General features: G+C 44.7%; 1 protein-coding gene across 1 annotated transcript in view; it reads left to right on the top strand.

Annotated features, from left to right (window-relative positions):
• The first annotated feature begins 8,526 nt into the window (after positions 1–8,526).
• Positions 8,527–18,264, top strand: part of ipmkb (inositol polyphosphate multikinase b) — a 77,254-nt gene continuing 67,516 nt past the window's right edge. Inside the window, exon 1 of the mRNA XM_078413194.1 lies at positions 8,527–8,823. Within this exon, the coding sequence (XP_078269320.1) occupies positions 8,679–8,823 (145 nt within the window). The 5' untranslated portion in view covers positions 8,527–8,678. The remainder of the gene's footprint in view (positions 8,824–18,264) is intronic.

Here is an 18,264-nt window from a genome sequence, read left to right as displayed (position 1 = left end):
AGGCAGCATCTCTGGAATACATGGATAGGTTGGGTAGAGTGGATATGGAGAGGATGTTTCCACTAGTGGGAGAGTCTAGGACTAGATGTCACAGCTTCAGAATTAAAGGACATTCTTTTAGGAGGGAGATGAGGAGAAATTTCTTTAGGCAGAGGGTGGTGAATCTGTGGAATTCTTTGCCTCAGAAGGCCGTGGAGGCCAGGTCAGTGGATATTTTTAAGGCGGAGATAGATTCTTGATTAGTGCAGGTGTCAGAGGTTATGGGGCGAAGGCAGGAGAATGGGATTAGGAGGGAGAGATAGATCAGCCATGATTGAATGGCGGAGTAGACTTGATGGGCAGAATGGCCTAATTCTACTCCTATTCCTTATGACCTTATGTGACATTTCGAGTCTGGACCCTTCTTCGGAATGGGAGACCAGCCTGAAGGGTCCCGACCCGAAATATCGCCCATCCACGAAGCAAGTTGTAGCATTGGTGCTTTGGAAAATTCATGAATTAATTCAATAGTAAAAGCTGGAGCTTAAAGAATTGCTGATTTAATTGTTGGCTTTTATTCCAGAGAAAAAGAACCTGGGTGAACAATCTTTGGACTTGTTGATGCTGTGATCCCTCATTTGCTGAATCCCTTCCAGCGAGATCTGGATTTGCTTCTGGCTGGAACTGAGATCGCCTTTGCAAGAAGTAAATAATACCTGGCACCACCCAAGGCCGGAATATCCTGCTGGATTAGTTTCCATCACCAAAGTGTGGAGGCTGGGGATGTAAACAAGGAAATTCCCCTCATTTTCTTTCAGATGGGTCTGAGTATTTCATTTGACTTCTCATCACTCCCAGATTACATAGACACAGAATGTCCATATGATACAATAGAACTTTATTTATCCCAGGAGGGGAAACACAAGAAGATACATGAAATTAAAGTGACGAGTGGAAAGTCCAGGATTGGGGATGTGCAAAGATTGGAGGGGGGTGAGAGTCAGTCTACCCCACGACTGTAGGGGGGGGTGGAGTTGTAGTTTGATAGCCACAAGGAAAAAGGATCTCCTGTGGTCTTCTGTGCTGCATCTTGTTGGAACCTGTCTGTTGTTGAAGGTGCTCCTCGGGTTGACCCATGTGTCATGGAGGGGGTGAGCTGCATTGTCCAAGATTCTCCGCAGTCTGAGGAGCACCCTCCCCTCCAAGGCCACCTCCTATATTGAGAGGCATAATGAGAACCAATGCATGGACCAGGCTGCATGGATCACAACCTCTTTCTCTCTTCACATGACCATGACGTTTCCCGAACCTATTTAACCAACTTCATGGAGGGGCTGAATAAGACGGCATTTAACTCCAGGGGCTGGAGATCTTTCAGCCTCTATCATCACCACCAGGAAAGGGATACCAAGAGCTGGTCCAGATAGCTGCTCAGTAATTGAATATCCCATAGAATGATATCACCATTTTGTTTTAGGACCCAAGGGATATGGGAATTAAATGGATAAGTGGACTGGAGCCAAAGATTAAGCCGCAACCTGAATGAATGACAAGAGCAGGCTCGAAGGACTGTATTGCCAACTCCTGTTCCTAATCTTTATGTTAACATGCGCAGCCCCAGCACTTTTATAGGGTTTGCACGGTTCAATCTCCAACCTGTGCAGGCACCGACTTTTACGCAGGGTGCAACACCTACTCCCACTCCTATGCAGTCATTGCCATTTGCTAGCTCCAACATGATTTCAATAGAACATAGACAATAGATGCAGGAGGAGGCCATTCGGCCCTTCGAGCCAGCACCAACATTCAATGTGATCATGGCTGATCATTCTCAATCAGTACCCCCGTTCCTGCCTTCTCCCCATACCCCCTGACTCCGCTATCCTTAAGAGCTCTATCTAGCTCTCTCTTGAATGCATTCAGAGAATTGGCCTCCACTGCCTTCTGAGGCAGAGAATTCCACAGATTCACAACTCTCTGACTGAAAAAGTTTTTCCTCATCTCAGTTTTAAATGGCCTACCCCTTATTCTTAAACTGTGGCCCCTTGTTCTGGACTGCCCCAACATTGGGAACATGTTTCCTGCCTCTAACGTGTCCAACCCCTTAATAATCTTATACGTTTCGATAAGATCTCCTCTCATCCTTCTAAATTCCAGTGTATACAAGCCTAGTCGCTCCAGTCTTTCAATAGACAATAGGCGCAGGAGTAGGCCATTCGGCCCTTCGAGCCAGCACCGCCATTCAATGTGATCATGGCTGATCATTCTCAATCAGTACCCCGTTACTGCTTTCTCCCCATACCCCCTGACTCCGCTATCCTTAACAGCTCTATCTAGCTCTCTCTTGAATGTATTCGGAGAATTGGCCTCCACTGCCCTCTGAGGCAGAGAATTCCACAGATTCACAACTCTCTGACTGAAAAAGTTTTTCCTCATCTCTTTTCTAAATGGCCTACCCCTTATTCTTAAACTGTGGCCCCTGGTTCTGGACTCCCCAACATTGGGAACATGTTAACTGCCTCTAATGTGTCCAACCCCTTAATAATCTTATATGTTTCGATAAGATTCCCTCTCATCCTTCTAAACTCCAGTGTATACAAGCCTAGTCGCTCCAGTCTTTCAACATATGACAGTCCCGCCATTCCGGGAATTAACCTAGTAAACCTACGCTGCACGCCCTCAATAACAAGAATATCCTTCCTCAAATTTGGAGCCCAAAACTGCACACAGTACTCCATGTGCGGTCTCACTAGGGCCCTGTACAACTGCAGAAGGACCTCTTTGCTCCTATACTCAACTCCTCTTGTTATGAAGGCCAACATTCCATTGGATTTCTTCACTGCCTGCTGTACCTGCATGCTTCCTTTCAGTGACTGATGCACTAGGACACCCAGATCACGTTGTACGTCCCCCTTTCCTAACTTGACACCTTTCAGATAATAATCTGCCTTCCTATTCTTACCACCAAAGTGGATAACCTCACACTTATCCACATTAAACTGCATCTGCCAAGCATCCGCCCACTCACACAACCTGTCCAAGTCACCCTGCAACCTCATAGCATCTTCCTCACAGTTCACACTGCCACCCAGCTTTGTATCATCTGCAAATTTGCTAATGGTACTTTTAATCCCTTCATCCAAGTCATTGATGTATATTGTAAATAGCTGCGGTCCCAACACCGAGCCTTGCGGTACCCCACTAGTTACTGCCTGCCATTCTGAAAGGGACCCATTTATCCCCACTCTTTGCTTTCTGTCTGTCAACCAACATTCTATCCATGTCAGTACCCTACCTCCAATACCATGTGCTCTAATTTTGCCCACCAATCTCCTATGTGGGACCTTGTCGAAGGCTTTCTGAAAGTCTTTCTGAACATATGATAGTCCCGTCATTCCGGGAATTAACCTAGTAAATCTAATCTGCACGCCCTCAATAGCAAGAATATCCTTCCTCAAATTTGGAGACCAAAACTGCACACAGTACTCCAGGTGCGGTCTCACTAGGGCCCTGTACAACTGTAGAAGGACCTCTTTGCTCCTATATTCAACTCCTCTTGTTATGAAGGCCAATATTCCATTAGCTTTCTTCACTGCCTGCTGTACCTGCATGCTTCCTTTCAGTGACTGATGCACTAGGACACCCAGATCACGTTGTACGTCCCCCTTTCCTAACTTGACACCATTCAGATAATAATCTGCCTTCCTATTCTTACCACCAAAGTGGATAACCTCACACTTATCCACATTAAACTGCATCTGCCAAGCATCTGCCCACTCACACAACCTGTCCAAGTCACCCTGCAACCTCATAGCATCTTCCTCACAGTTCACACTGCCACCCAGCTTTGTATCATCTGCAAATTTGCTAATGGTACTTTTAATCCCTTCATTCAAGTCATTGATGTATATTGTAAATAGCTGCGGTCCCAACACTGAGCCTTGCGGTACCACACTAGTTACTGCCTGCCATTCTGAAAGGGACCCATTTATCCCCACTCTTTGCTTTCTGTCTGTCAACCAACATTCTATCCATGTCAGTACCCTACCTCCAATACCATGTGCTCTAATTTTGCCCACCAATCTCCTATGTGGGACCTTGTCGAAGGCTTTCTGAAAGTCTTTCTGAACATATGAGTCCCGTCATTCCGGGAATTAACCTAGTAAATCTTATCTGCACGCCCTCAATAGCAAAAATATCCTTCCCCAAATTTGGAGACCAAAACTGCACACAGTACTCCAGGTGCGGTCTCACTAGGGCCCTGTACAACTGTAGAAGGACCTCTTTGCTCCTATATTCAACTCCTCTTGTTATGAAGGCCAACATTCCATTGGCTTTCTTCACTGCCTGCTGTACCTGCATGCTTCCTTTCAGTGACTGATGCACTAGGACACCCAGATCACGTTGTACGTCCCCCTTTCCTAACTTGACACCTTTCAGATAATAATCTGCCTTCCTATTCTTACCACCAAAGTGGATAACCTCACACTTATCCACATTAAACTGCATCTGCCAAGCATCCGCCCACTCACACAACCTGTCCAAGTCACCCTGCAACCTCATAGCATCTTCCTCACAGTTCACACTGCCACCCAGCTTTGTATCATCTGCAAATTTGCTAATGGTACTTTTAATCCCTTCATCCAAGTCATTGATGTATATTGTAAATAGCTGCGGTCCCAACACCGAGCCTTGCGGTACCCCACTAGTTACTGCCTGCCATTCTGAAAGGGACCCATTTATCCCCACTCTTTGCTTTCTGTCTGTCAACCAACATTCTATCCATGTCAGTACCCTACCTCCAATACCATGTGCTCTAATTTTGCCCACCAATCTCCTATGTGGGACCTTGTCGAAGGCTTTCTGAAAGTCTTTCTGAACATATGATAGTCCCGTCATTCCGGGAATTAACCTAGTAAATCTAATCTGCACGCCCTCAATAGCAAGAATATCCTTCCTCAAATTTGGAGACCAAAACTGCACACAGTACTCCAGGTGCGGTCTCACTAGGGCCCTGTACAACTGTAGAAGGACCTCTTTGCTCCTATATTCAACTCCCCTTGTTATGAAGGCCAATATTCCATTAGCTTTCTTCACTGCCTGCTGTACCTGCATGCTTCCTTTCAGTGACTGATGCACTAGGACACCCAGATCACGTTGTACGTCCCCCTTTCCTAACTTGGCACCATTCAGATAATAATCTGCCTTCCTATTCTTACCACCAAAGTGGATAACCTCACACTTATCCACATTAAACTGCATCTGCCAAGCATCTGCCCACTCACACAACCTGTCCAAGTCACCCTGCAACCTCATAGCATCTTCCTCACAGTTCACACTGCCACCCAGCTTTGTATCATCTGCAAATTTGCTAATGGTACTTTTAATCCCTTCATTCAAGTCATTGATGTATATTGTAAATAGCTGCGGTCCCAACACTGAGCCTTGCGGTACCACACTAGTTACTGCCTGCCATTCTGAAAGGGACCCATTTATCCCCACTCTTTGCTTTCTGTCTGTCAACCAACATTCTATCCATGTCAGTACCCTACCTCCAATACCATGTGCTCTAATTTTGCCCACCAATCTCCTATGTGGGACCTTGTCGAAGGCTTTCTGAAAGTCTTTCTGAACATATGAGTCCCGTCATTCCGGGAATTAACCTAGTAAATCTTATCTGCACGCCCTCAATAGCAAAAATATCCTTCCCCAAATTTGGAGACCAAAACTGCACACAGTACTCCAGGTGCGGTCTCACTAGGGCCCTGTACAACTGTAGAAGGACCTCTTTGCTCCTATATTCAACTCCTCTTGTTATGAAGGCCAACATTCCATTGGCTTTCTTCACTGCCTGCTGTACCTGCTGTACCTGCATGCTTCCTTTCAGTGACTGATGCACTAGGACACCCAGATCACGTTGTACATCCCCTGTTCCTAACTTGACACCATTCAGATAATACTCTGCCTTCCTATTCTTACCACGAAAGTGGATAACCTCACACTTATCCACATTAAACTGCATCTGCCATGCATCCGCCCACTCACACAACCTGTCCAAGTCACCCTGCAACCTCATAGCATCTTCCTCACAAGGGTACAAATTGCCAGTCCCTTTCAGCATTCGAAGGGATTGCCCACTTTACGACTCCCTGGCCTGCCCTTCCCCCCGTCCTGTGGCAGTTCCCATGCAATTCCATCTAGGTGCAATGCCTGGACTTTCATTTCTTCACTTTCATCGAACCAAGGAAACAAACAGGCCATGCGGCCCACTGAGTCCGCGCCGACCAGCGACCACCCCATACACTAGCACCATCCTAGAGATAATTTACAAAAGCCAATCAACCTACAAACCTGTACGTCTTTGGAATGTGAGATTAAACCAAAGCACCCGGAGAAAACCCACGCGGTCACGGGGAGAACAGCCCCATAGTCTTGTGGGACTGTAAGGCAGCAACTCTACCGCTGCGCCACCCTGAATTCTTTTGTAACCTGGTGTACAACATTCAATGTTCACAATGTAGCCTCCTCTACACTGGAGAAACCGAATGCAGACTGGGTGAGCACTTTGCACAAAGGGAACAGAGATTTACGAGGATGTTGCCAGGGCTAGAGGGTCTGAGCTATAGGGAAAGCTCAGACCCTCTAGCCTGTGGCAACATCCTCGTAAATCTTTTCTGTTCCCTTTCCAGCTTGACATCTTTCCTATAACATGGTGTTAAAGTGAGCAGCCAACATCAGTCTGAAGAAGGGTGTCGACCCGAAACGTCGCCCATTCACTCTTTCCTAGATGCTGCCTGACCTGCTGAGTTACTCCAGCATTTTGTGATACCTTCGATTTGTACCAGCATCTGCAGTTATTTTCCTAGCCAACATCTACCTCTTCACTCCGTACCTACTTGTAGTTACTACATCTTTCGTAGTTCATGTTAGCGCAGAATATAAAGCATGATGGGTTGGTTATTGGACATGCAATCCAAAAACTTGGATGGGCAATGTAGAAAGCTGAGTCTAAGTTCAACCGGGCTGTAGAACTAATTGTCAATTGAATAAACTTTTTTTTATAATGGCATTGGTGACCATGGAACAATTAGATTGTTTTAAAAAACAATCCAGCTTCCTCAAATGTCAGTCGTACAGCACGGAAACAGGCCCTTCGTCCCAACTCATCCATGTTGACTAAAATGCCCCAACTGCTCGCATTTGGCCCATGTCCCTCTAAACCTTCCCTGTTCATGTACCTGTCCAAACGTCTTTTAATGTCTTTAAGGAAAAGTAATCGGTGGCCTTTCATGATTTGCCTCCACAATTCCCTCAACTACCCATAGAATTTGCTAAGCAAGGTCATCCAGATCAAGGGTTGGTAAATAACAATAGCTTAGATGGTGTATATTGGCCAGCATGGAAGAATTGGGCCTGTTTCCATGCTTTATGACAATTAGGAATGGGCATTAAGTATTGACCTTGGACGTGTAACCTGAAGGACTAAATCAAGTTGCCCCATCACCACCAAAACACAAGCTGATGGTGGCCTGTGTGTGTTGCTGCTCATTCACTTTGTAGTGTTCACTCCTCCATCCTATTAAAACACGGGCTAAAAATAACCAGTCTGAGAACTTGTGGAGGCTCATCGCTTTATCCTGCTAAATGTTGCCCAGTTGTGACTTTGCAATGTGAAGGCTAAACTGCTATTTCCCAAATCACATGGCCAGCTACTTCACCGCACACCTTTCCACCGAAAAACAGAGAACTACCAATATTAGAATTTTAAATAAAAATAATGTTGGAAATGCTTCGATCCCCACTTGCACTTCAGCCCCAGCACCTTGCACGGGTTGCAGTACTTTCCATCCCCACTTGCACTGTAGCACAAGCACGCAATTTTCCATCCCCACTTTCACTTCAGCCCCAGCACCTTGCACGGGTTGCATTTCTTTCCATCCCCACTTGCACTAGAGCCCTGATGGCAAAGCAAAAGCTTTGCATTTCTTCCCACCCCACCACTTGCACCATTCAACCCCACCACTTGCACGGGCTGGATTTATTCCGTCCCCACTTGCACCGGAGCCTCGATGTTCCAGTTTAGGCTTTGCACAAGCTTTGCATTTATTTCCACCCCCCCCCCCCCCCCACTTGCACCCTTCAACCCCACCACTTGCACCCTTCAACCCCATCACTTGCACCCCTAATCAGATGTGCAGCGCTTTGGTCACGTGGGTTGTTTTTAAATGTGCTATACAAATAAAATTGACTTGACTTGACCCTTCAACCCCAGCACCACTTGCACGGGCTGGATTTATCCCGTTCCCATTTGCACCGGAGCCCCGATGGTCCAGTTTAGCCTTTGCATAAGCTTTGCATTTCCTCCCACCCTACCACTTTGCACGGGCTGCATTTATCGCGTTCACCGTTTGCACCGGAGCCCCGATGCGATGCGATGGTCCAGTTTGCACTGGGCTTAGCGCGGGACTGCCGACTGCCAACCGCCTGTGCGCGCGCTGGCGTCAGTTCCGGGGCGGGCGCGCGGGGGGGGCGGCGGCGGCGGCTCCGGGGGCGGAGGAGCGTCCATGGGTGTGAGACGGCGGCGGTGGCGGCGGCCGAGGCCGAGCCCGAGCCACGGCCTGTGCCGACCAGTCGGAGTCGCGACGCTCGGCCGGTAGTGTCGGGTCAGTCAGTCAGCCAGTCAGTCGGACCGATCGGCGATGATGGAGAGCGGGGTGAGCGCGGGCGGACAGGCTCCGCCGGCCCCGAGCCTGGGGCTGGGACTGGGGCTCCACCGCTTCCCCAACGGCTGCACACCCCTCAGCCACCAGGTCGCCGGCCACAAGTACGGGAAATCGGAGCTGGGTGAGTGGGAGGTGCCCGCCCCCCCTCGGAGCCGCCGACCGACGGTAGTGACAGGACAGGACAGGACAGACCGGGGCCCGGCCGCTGCTACTGCTGCTGCAGGCAACGCCACACCACATACACCCCGCCCCGCCCCAGCACACAACTTCCTCAGCTCCCACACACGCACTCGGAGACCCCCACAGTAAACCCACCAGACCTCCCCGTCCCCACCCACTACTGTACCCCGTAACGTTGACCCCCCCCCCCCACTCATTATAGTATTACACCCCCCCTCACTCATTATGGTATCATACTCCCCATTACTGTACCCCTGACCCATTACATTACCGCACCCTCGCTCAATATGGTATCACACCCCCCCACTACCGTACCCCGTAACCATGACTGCACCCCCACTCATTATAGTATTACACCCCCCCCTCACTCATTATGGTATCACATTCCCCATTACTGTACCCCTGACCCATTACATTACTACACCCTCGCTCATTATGGTATAACATCACCCCACTCATTATGGTGTCATACTCCCCACTACTGTACCCCGTAACCATGACCCCCCCCACTCATTATAGTATTACACCCCCCCACTCATTATGGTATCACACTCCCCATTACTGTACCCCTGACCCATTACATTACCGCACCCTCGCTCAATATGGTATAACATCCCCCCACTCATTATGGTATCATACTCCCCATTGCTGTACCCCGTAACCATGACCCCCCCCCCCACATTATAGTATTACACCCCCCCCCACTCATTATGGTATCATACTCCCCATTACTGTACCCCTGACCTATTACATTACCGCACCCCCACTCATTATAGTATTACACCCCTCCCACTTATGGTATCATACTCCCCATTACTGTACCCCTGACCCATTACATTACTGCACCCTCGCTCAATATGGTATCACACCCCCCCACTCATTATGGTATCATACCACCCCCCCTCCCACTACTGTACCCCGTAACCATGACTGCACCCCAACTCATTATAGTATTATACCCCCCCCCCACTCATTATGGTATCATACTCCCCATTACTGTACCCCTGACGCATTACATTACTGCATCCTCTCTCAATATGGTATCACATCCCCCCACTCATTATGGTATCATACTCCCCACTACTGTATTCCGTAACCATGACCCCGCCCCACTCATTATAGTATTACACCCCCCCCACTCATTATGGTATCATACTCCCCATTACTGTACCCCTGACCCATTACATTACCGCACCCTTGCTCAATATGGTATTACACCCCCCCACTCATTATAGTATACCACACTCCCCCCCCCCACTACTGTACCCCGTAACCATGACCGCACTCCCACTCATTATAGTATTACACCCCCCCTCACTCATTATGGTATCATACTCCCCATTACTGTACCCCTGACCCATTACCGCACCCTCGCTCAATATGGTATCACACTCCCATTACTGTACCCCAGTCCCATTACTGTACCCCAGTCCCATTGCTGTACCCCAGTAACATTACTGTACCCCACTCATTATATCACACTTATTGCTGTGGCCCACTCATTATGGTATCACATCCCCATTGCTGTACCCTGTACCCATTACCGCACCCTCACTCATGGTATCACATCCCCATTACTGTACCCCAGTCCCATTACTGTACCTCACTCAAAATGGTATCACACCCTCATTACTGTACCCTACATTACTGCACCCCGCCTTACTGTACCCAATTCCCATTACTTTACCCCATCCCCATTAACACCCCCCACATGGTATCACATCCCCACTCATGATAACACAACCCTATTACTGTTCCCCGCTCATTATCAAACCCCCACTCATTATGGTATCACACCCCCATTTGAATCCTCCACTCATAATGTTCCTCATCCTCATTACGGGAGAGAAGGAATGGGCGACGTTTCGGGTCGAGACCCTTCTTCAGACTGAAGAAGGGTCTCGACACGAAATGTCGCCCATTCCTTCTCTCCCGAGATGCTGCCTGATCTGCTGAGTTACTCCAGCATTTTGTGAATATAAACCTCATCCTCATTACTGTACCTCATCCTCATTACAGTACCTCACTGTTACCACTCCCCCATTACTATGCTCTACTCATTACTGTTCCCCACTTACTGTACCCCATCCCATCATGTACCACACTCATTACCGCACCTACACTCATTATGGTACCATATCCTCATTACTACACCCCACCTGTAATTCCACCCTACTCATTACTATACTCCAATCATTATACCACATCCTCATTACTGTACCTTACTCATTACCGCGCCCCCACTCATTCTATAATCATATCCCATCACTATACCCCACTCATTACTGTACCCTGTCCATATTACTGTACCACACTCGTTAATGCACCCCCACTCATGATACACATCCCCATTACTATACTGCATTCATTGTACCCCACTCATTACTGTACACCACCCCATTCCCCTCCTGTTTTTAAGGTACCACAGGCTTCATTACCCTACCCATCCCACACACCCCATTACTGTACTACCCGCACCCCATGATCATACCCACATTAGCGTACCCCGTTCAGACCATCATCACCCCAGAACCTTAATAACAAACCCCTCTGCCCAGCCCCGCACCGTTCACCATCCCTTTACTGTACCCCACTGATTATTGTATCATATTCCCATTACTGTACTCTACTCATGACTACTCCATACCCTACTATTACTATTCCCTACCCCCTCCCAAATCATTTCCAATAATGCTTCCAATTATGTGAAATGTAAGACGTATGGGTTACATTGAAGAAATTGGAGTCTCATTGGAGCAAAGTAGGTTACAAAGAACTTTGCAATCATTAACTTTCATGCATGCAGTTTCTCGTATTGGATAAGCACATGAGCTGTGTGCAAAGAAAGTTCAATAAATGGTCACTAAATTATTAGATATGTTTTTGTATTGCTGATATAAAACAAAACTGAAAATACTCAGCAGCAGAGGCTGAACAGATAACATTTTGGATAATTCTTGGATCAGAATGAACATGCCACAGACTTAATTAGTCGACACACCCCATTACTCTACTACCCACACATCATGACCGAACCCCACCTCATTTTGGTACGTCACCCTCCATTATTGTATCCTAGTCTGTCCACCTTCACCCCAGAGCCCCAAAAACAAACCCCTCTGACTGCCGCTTTACTGTTCCACACCCCTAACTTTACCATGGTCAGACCCTGCACTCAAACCCCCCCCCCCAATCCCTTACAATGACCTCGTCAACTCCAATCCAGCCTTTAGTCGTCATCATTCCATCTCCCCTTTCCCTCCCCAAAAGCCTAATCAACTGTTGCTTCATTTTTCTGGTTACTCCTTCAGCCCCACTACCCAATTTTCACCATACCACCACACCTTCGTTCTGCTCTCATACCTCCTGGTATACTGCTGTACCCTTCTCTAATCCACATAATAACTCTCATCAACTTTTTCTACCACTGCAATGGCCCCCGTCATCTCCACATCCCACTCCCTGGCATCTATCGTCATTTCTCTGCTTCTGGATTGCATGTTGCCACCAGTATTTCTCCCTCCACCATTTCAAGTGCTTGACAGGTGTCTGGCATTCCTTTGTGGGAGTTCACACTTTTTTCCACCCTCCCAAGTTCTGTGCCCATTGTGACCCTTCTCCATCCAGACTTTGTTCTTGTCTTTGGCTTCATCTACCCCGCCCCCTGCCCTGTGGCCTTGTCTAACCATTGGCTCCATTCCCTGAGTCACACTCCCTGCCTTTCTCCATCCTTGGCATCCATGTTAACCCCTGCTCAACGCACAAGAGATCCACTATTTCTAGACACCCATTGCCCCTCTGTTCTCCCTTGTCCAAACAACCTCTGCATTACTATTCCCTCCTCCCTCCCAAATCATTTCCAATAATGCTTCCAATGATGTGAAATATAAGACATATGGGTTACATTGAAGAAGTTGGAGTCTGTCTCATTGGAGCAAAGGAGGTTACAAAGAGCTTTGCAATCATTTTTTTTTTGTGTATGACAGCAATGTAATTTCGTTCGGTACCTCGGTACCGAATGACAAATAAAGCTCTGTATTCCTGTATTCCTGTATTAACTTTCATGGATGCAGTTTGTAGTATTGGATAAGCTTTGTGCAAGAAAGTTCAATAAACGGTCACTAAATTATCAGATGTTTTTGTATTGCTGATACAAAAACAAAACTGAAAAATACTAAGCAGGAGAGGCTGAACAGAGATAACATTTTGGAGAATTGTCCTTGGATCTGAATTTTCATCAGTTCTGTCAAATACCAGAAAGCATTGGTTTAACGTGTGAGGGGGAAAGTTTTAAGGAGATTTATGAGGCAAGTTTTTTTACCAAGAGAGTTGTAGTCACCTCGAATACACTGTCTGGGGAAGTGGTGGAAGCAGGTGTGATAGCATTTAGATGGACACGTGAACAGGCAGGGAATAGAGCGTTATGGACCCTGTGCAGGCAGTTTGGATTGGTTTAGATTGGTATCGTTGTCGGAGCTGACATCGTGGGCTGAAGGACCTGTTCCTGTGCTGTACTGCTCTATGTTCTATATCTTCAAGATATGTTCTGTATCTTCCTGATTTGCTGAGATATTTATTGTATTTTCTGTTTTATTTCCACCATCTGCAGTTTTTCGTGTTTGCCATATATATTTTGGGCAGTGTTGGTTAAGGAAGAATATTGGTGAAAGTACCATAAGTTATTGTACATGAGCGAGCAAGCCTAGCTTTGATTTAATCGATCTTGTGCAGGCCAGATTTCTAGCTATTTAGCATACAAACTGCTGAACTAGTCTTGATATGCACTGTCCAGGGGTCAACCCCAAAAAACTTTGAAACTGATAAGATGCATTACCAAAAGACAAGCTTTTCAGCCCAGCTAATTGCTACACGAATGATAGGATTGAGGAGGCCGTTTGACCCATAATGTCCATGCCAGCATCTTTTAAAGTAATCTATTCAGTCAGATTTCTCTGCTGTTTCCTCTCAAGTGCTTGCCGAATTCTTATTTGAAAGCCCTGTTTGACTTGTTCTACTGTGACAAAAGAAGGTGCAGAGGAAATTTGATAGTGTTGTACAAAGTCATTAAAGGAATAGATTGGTTTTAAACAACTTTAAAGGCATTGAATTACGGATTATTATTCTTTAAAAAAAAAGTTTTTCCTTGCAATCTTCTCCCATATCTTTGTTTTTTTTTAAACTGTTCAGTTCATGTCCCCAATTTATTAATGGGAGCACATTTTCTTTGTTTAACTTATTCAACTTATGATTTTAACACCTGTATTAAATCTCATTGTAATGATTAGAGTCATAAACTGCATCTATTTATTTATCTATTTATTTTTCCGGTCAATACAATACAACAGATTGACCATATAATCGTGAAAGCTAAATAGTACAAAATCATTATATAAAAAATAAAACAGTATAATCACACATGATATTCTCTGACCGAAAAAAAGGTATAGGCAGAAGCCAAAGCTTATTGTGCCAACCCTTAATACTTAACAAAGCATTACCCTAACTAGCCAAAATAGCAGTGAAACAAAACAATAAAATAAAATATAATAAAAAACACAACATCATAAGTCAGAAGCAGATAAACAAAACATAGAAAGAAACACAAATATAATCAAGAAACATAATTTCTGTCATGTCAGTCATTTCTCAGTGCCGATCACATATTTTGTATCTATCAAATATAATGTTTTTGAACATTTTCTTGAATTTACACATATTACTACACTCGTTTAATTCATTGTTCCAACTATTCCATAAATTGACCCCTTTAACAGTCACACATCTATTTTTCACATTTGTCCTTACCCTCTTTTTTTCAAACATATAATTTCCCCTGAGTGGATACCTGCTCTCCCTCACTGAAAACAAACCTTGGATATAGTCAGGAAGTGTTCTTTCTTTTGTTCTTAACATTATTTGTAGAGTATTAAAGTCTACCAGGTCCATAAATTTTAGGACATATGATTTCATAAATAATGGGTTGGTTGGGTCATTATAACCAGCCTTATTGACAATTCTTATGGCTCTTTTTTTACCTTACTAATGTCATATTTATCTTATTTATCCTTGGAATATTACTGCTGAAGTGACCCATTGTCTTGTCAAATACATTTCATTGTACCGTTGACCCTGTGCCAACCTACATATGACAAATAAATCTTTAATTTATTTTTAAAATTTGAATTAGTGCTAGTTTTGTAGGTGTTTCCCCATACTTCTACACAATATGTAATGTATGGAACAATGAGTGAGCAATATAAAGTAAATAGTGAATTTTGATTCAAGATGTCCTTGGTTTTGTGCAGTATTGCAATGGATTTAGACAGCTTTGATTTGATATGTTTTATGTGAGGTTTCCACAGAGTTTTTGATCTGTTATCACTCACAGGAATTTATTTTCATATGCTCTTTCAATTTTTACAACATTACTCGTAAGTGTTACCTCAGAATTTATTTTACGATTTCCAAACACAATAAATTTTGTTTTACATAGATTTAATGACAATTTATTAGTATCAAACCACTTCTTTAGGGTTTCCAATTCCCCTTTAACTGTGTCCAAACGTTGCTTCAAGTTTTTCCCTGAACAAAATAAATTTGTGTCATCCACAAATATAACTAAATGTAACAATTTCGACACCTTACAAATATCATTTATATAGAGTTAAAAGAGCTTTGAACCCTTGTGGAAACCCAGAGGTAACCTTCATAAGTTCTGAATCAAAAGAAATAGAAACAGGCCCTTCGTCTCACCATGTCTATTACAACCATCCTGCTATCTAAACGAATTCACTTGTCTGCATTAATTCCATATCCCTCAATGCCTTGCCCATCCAAATATCTTTCCAGATTCCTTTTAAATGTTGCTATTCCTGTCTACTACTTCCTCTGGCAGTTCATTATCAAATACTCAGATACCAATTACACTTTGTGTAAAAAAATAAGCCTCTCTCAGTTTATAACGATATCCTTTTGGACATCCACTCTCCCCTTACCGTGGAAAACAGACCATGAGTATCTACCTTAACTATGCCTTATATAATATATAACTTTAACTTTCACCTGTCAGCTTCCTCAGATCTGGCCTATCCAAACTCTTCGTGTAACACAGGCTCTCCAATCCAGGCAACACCCTTGTGAATCTTGTGAATCTGTTCTGCACTCTCTTTAGCCTAATTGCATCCTTCCTGTAATGTGATGCCAGAACTATGCGAGTCCTAACCAATGTTTTGTACCACCATAATACGTTGGGCCGTCACAGTGACGCAGTGGTAGAGTTTCTGCCTTAGAGTGCCAGACACCCTGGTTCGATCCTGTCTATGGGTGCTCTCTATGGAGTTTGTATGTTCTCCCTGAGACCACTTGGGTTTTATCTGGGTCCTCCAGTGTCCTCCCACATTCCAAAGACATACAGGGTTTCTATGTTAATTGGCTTCTGTAAATAGTCCCCAGTGAGTAGGATAGAACTAGTGTATGGGTGATTGTTTGCCAGTGTGGACTGAGTGTGCCAAAGAGCCTGTTTCCATGCTCGAACTTGCTTCCATGCTCCTACAAAAAGACACAAAGTACTGGAATATATCACTGAGTCAGGTATCATGCTGCCTGACCTGCTAAGTTACTCACGCACTTTGTCTTTTGTTGTTATACTCAGTGCCTTGGTCAATGAAGGGAAGCTTACAACTTGTCATCTTCACCTTGTGTGTCTGTGTCACCACTTTCAGGGAACTACGTACTTATGAGCCTAGGTCTGACTGTTCTCCAACAATTGTCAGGATCCTGTCATTCACTATGTATGTCTTGCCCTGGTTTCGTTTTGCAGTTTCCTGAGTTAAATTCCATCTGCCATTTCCTTGCCCATTTTTCCAGGTAATCTATATCCAGTTGTAACCTTGTGCAACCTTCTTTACTGTCTGCAATACCACCAATATTGATGTCATCTTCAAACTTATTAATCAAGTCACTTGAATTCTCTTCCAAATTATTAATGTATATGGCAAACATCAAAGGACCCAGCATTGATCTCTATGGCCATGTCTGGTCACAGGCCTCCAATCTGGAAACCAAACCTCCACAACTATCCTTTGCCTCCTACCACCAAGCCAATTTTGTCCGATTTGCACGCTTATCCTGTATCCTCCACTTATATGCGATCTCCCTACGTATTTGATCCCCCTGACAATTGGGACATTTATAGTACAAATCCTATCAATATTATTGCACCTTTCTTATTTCTATTCATATGGCCTTGCTGGATATTCCTCCTTGGGATATCCTCTCTAAATATGGCATGATTTTGCTCATCAATAGTGTCATGCTGGAAACATCAATATCCTGGAACACTGAGCTGCCAATCTTGACCATTGCTCAAACGTATTTCTGTAATAACTATTACATTTCAATCCATGCTCTGTCCATCTGCCTTGCCCATGAGGCTCTGTGCATGAAAGTAAATGCAGTTTAGCTAATATACCTCCATGTCCTACCCCTGCCCAGCCTCCCTACAAGATTGACAAGAACTACTGCAACATTATCATGTTCACCTGACAATTGAAATTCCCCATTCCTGAAACCATGAAAGTAAATTTTCAAGGTGACTCGAATTGGATGCTTAATCATTGTGGACTAACCAATGTTCTATAAAGGTTTAATATAAACGTTTGTAGTTGATTTCTCCCTTGATGTAATTCAGGATCTTGTTTCCTCAACTAAACTGGTGTCTATACTCTGCGTCAATTAAAATGAGGCCAGCCAGGAATGTGGTTGAAATTAAGGCCCTATGATGATTTCAGCAGTTTGGGTTAGTTTAGAGATACAGTGTGGAAACAAGCCCCACGGCCTATGGAGTCTGTGTGATCAATAACCCTGTACATTATTTCTATCCTATATTCTATGGACAATCTACGGAGCCAATTAACCTACACGTCTTTGGAATGTGGGAAGAAACCGGAAGATCTGGGAAAAACCCATGTGGTTACAGGGAGATTGTACAAACTCTGCACAGATAGCACCAGTAGTCAGGATTGAAGCCAGGTTTCTAGCGCTGTAAGAGACAGCAACTCATATCGCCACTGTGTCCCCATTTGATGTGATGAGGAGGGACAGAGTTGGGCAATTTTAATGATATGGCGATAGCCTTATCATGGCATAGAAATAAAGTTCAAACTAAACCTTGACTCAGATTTGGCACTAAAGTTGTAAACATTCTTGCTCAAGGAGAAATTAATGAGTTGTGACTAGGTTATGGAATTTGCACCAGGAGTATTTTCACTCTGAAAATATTTCCTCTGAAATCTCTGCTTAATCTAGACTGCATATTAAACAAAATATTTAACAATTTAGAGATGGTAAAAAAAAAATACTAATGAGGTGAAGGTAAGTGAAA

The sequence above is a fragment of the Rhinoraja longicauda genome, chromosome 16 (assembly GCF_053455715.1).
Source record: "Rhinoraja longicauda isolate Sanriku21f chromosome 16, sRhiLon1.1, whole genome shotgun sequence".
In the NCBI taxonomy this organism is placed as follows: Eukaryota; Metazoa; Chordata; class Chondrichthyes; order Rajiformes; family Arhynchobatidae; genus Rhinoraja; species Rhinoraja longicauda.
This window is presented reverse-complemented; position numbering and strand designations above follow the sequence as displayed.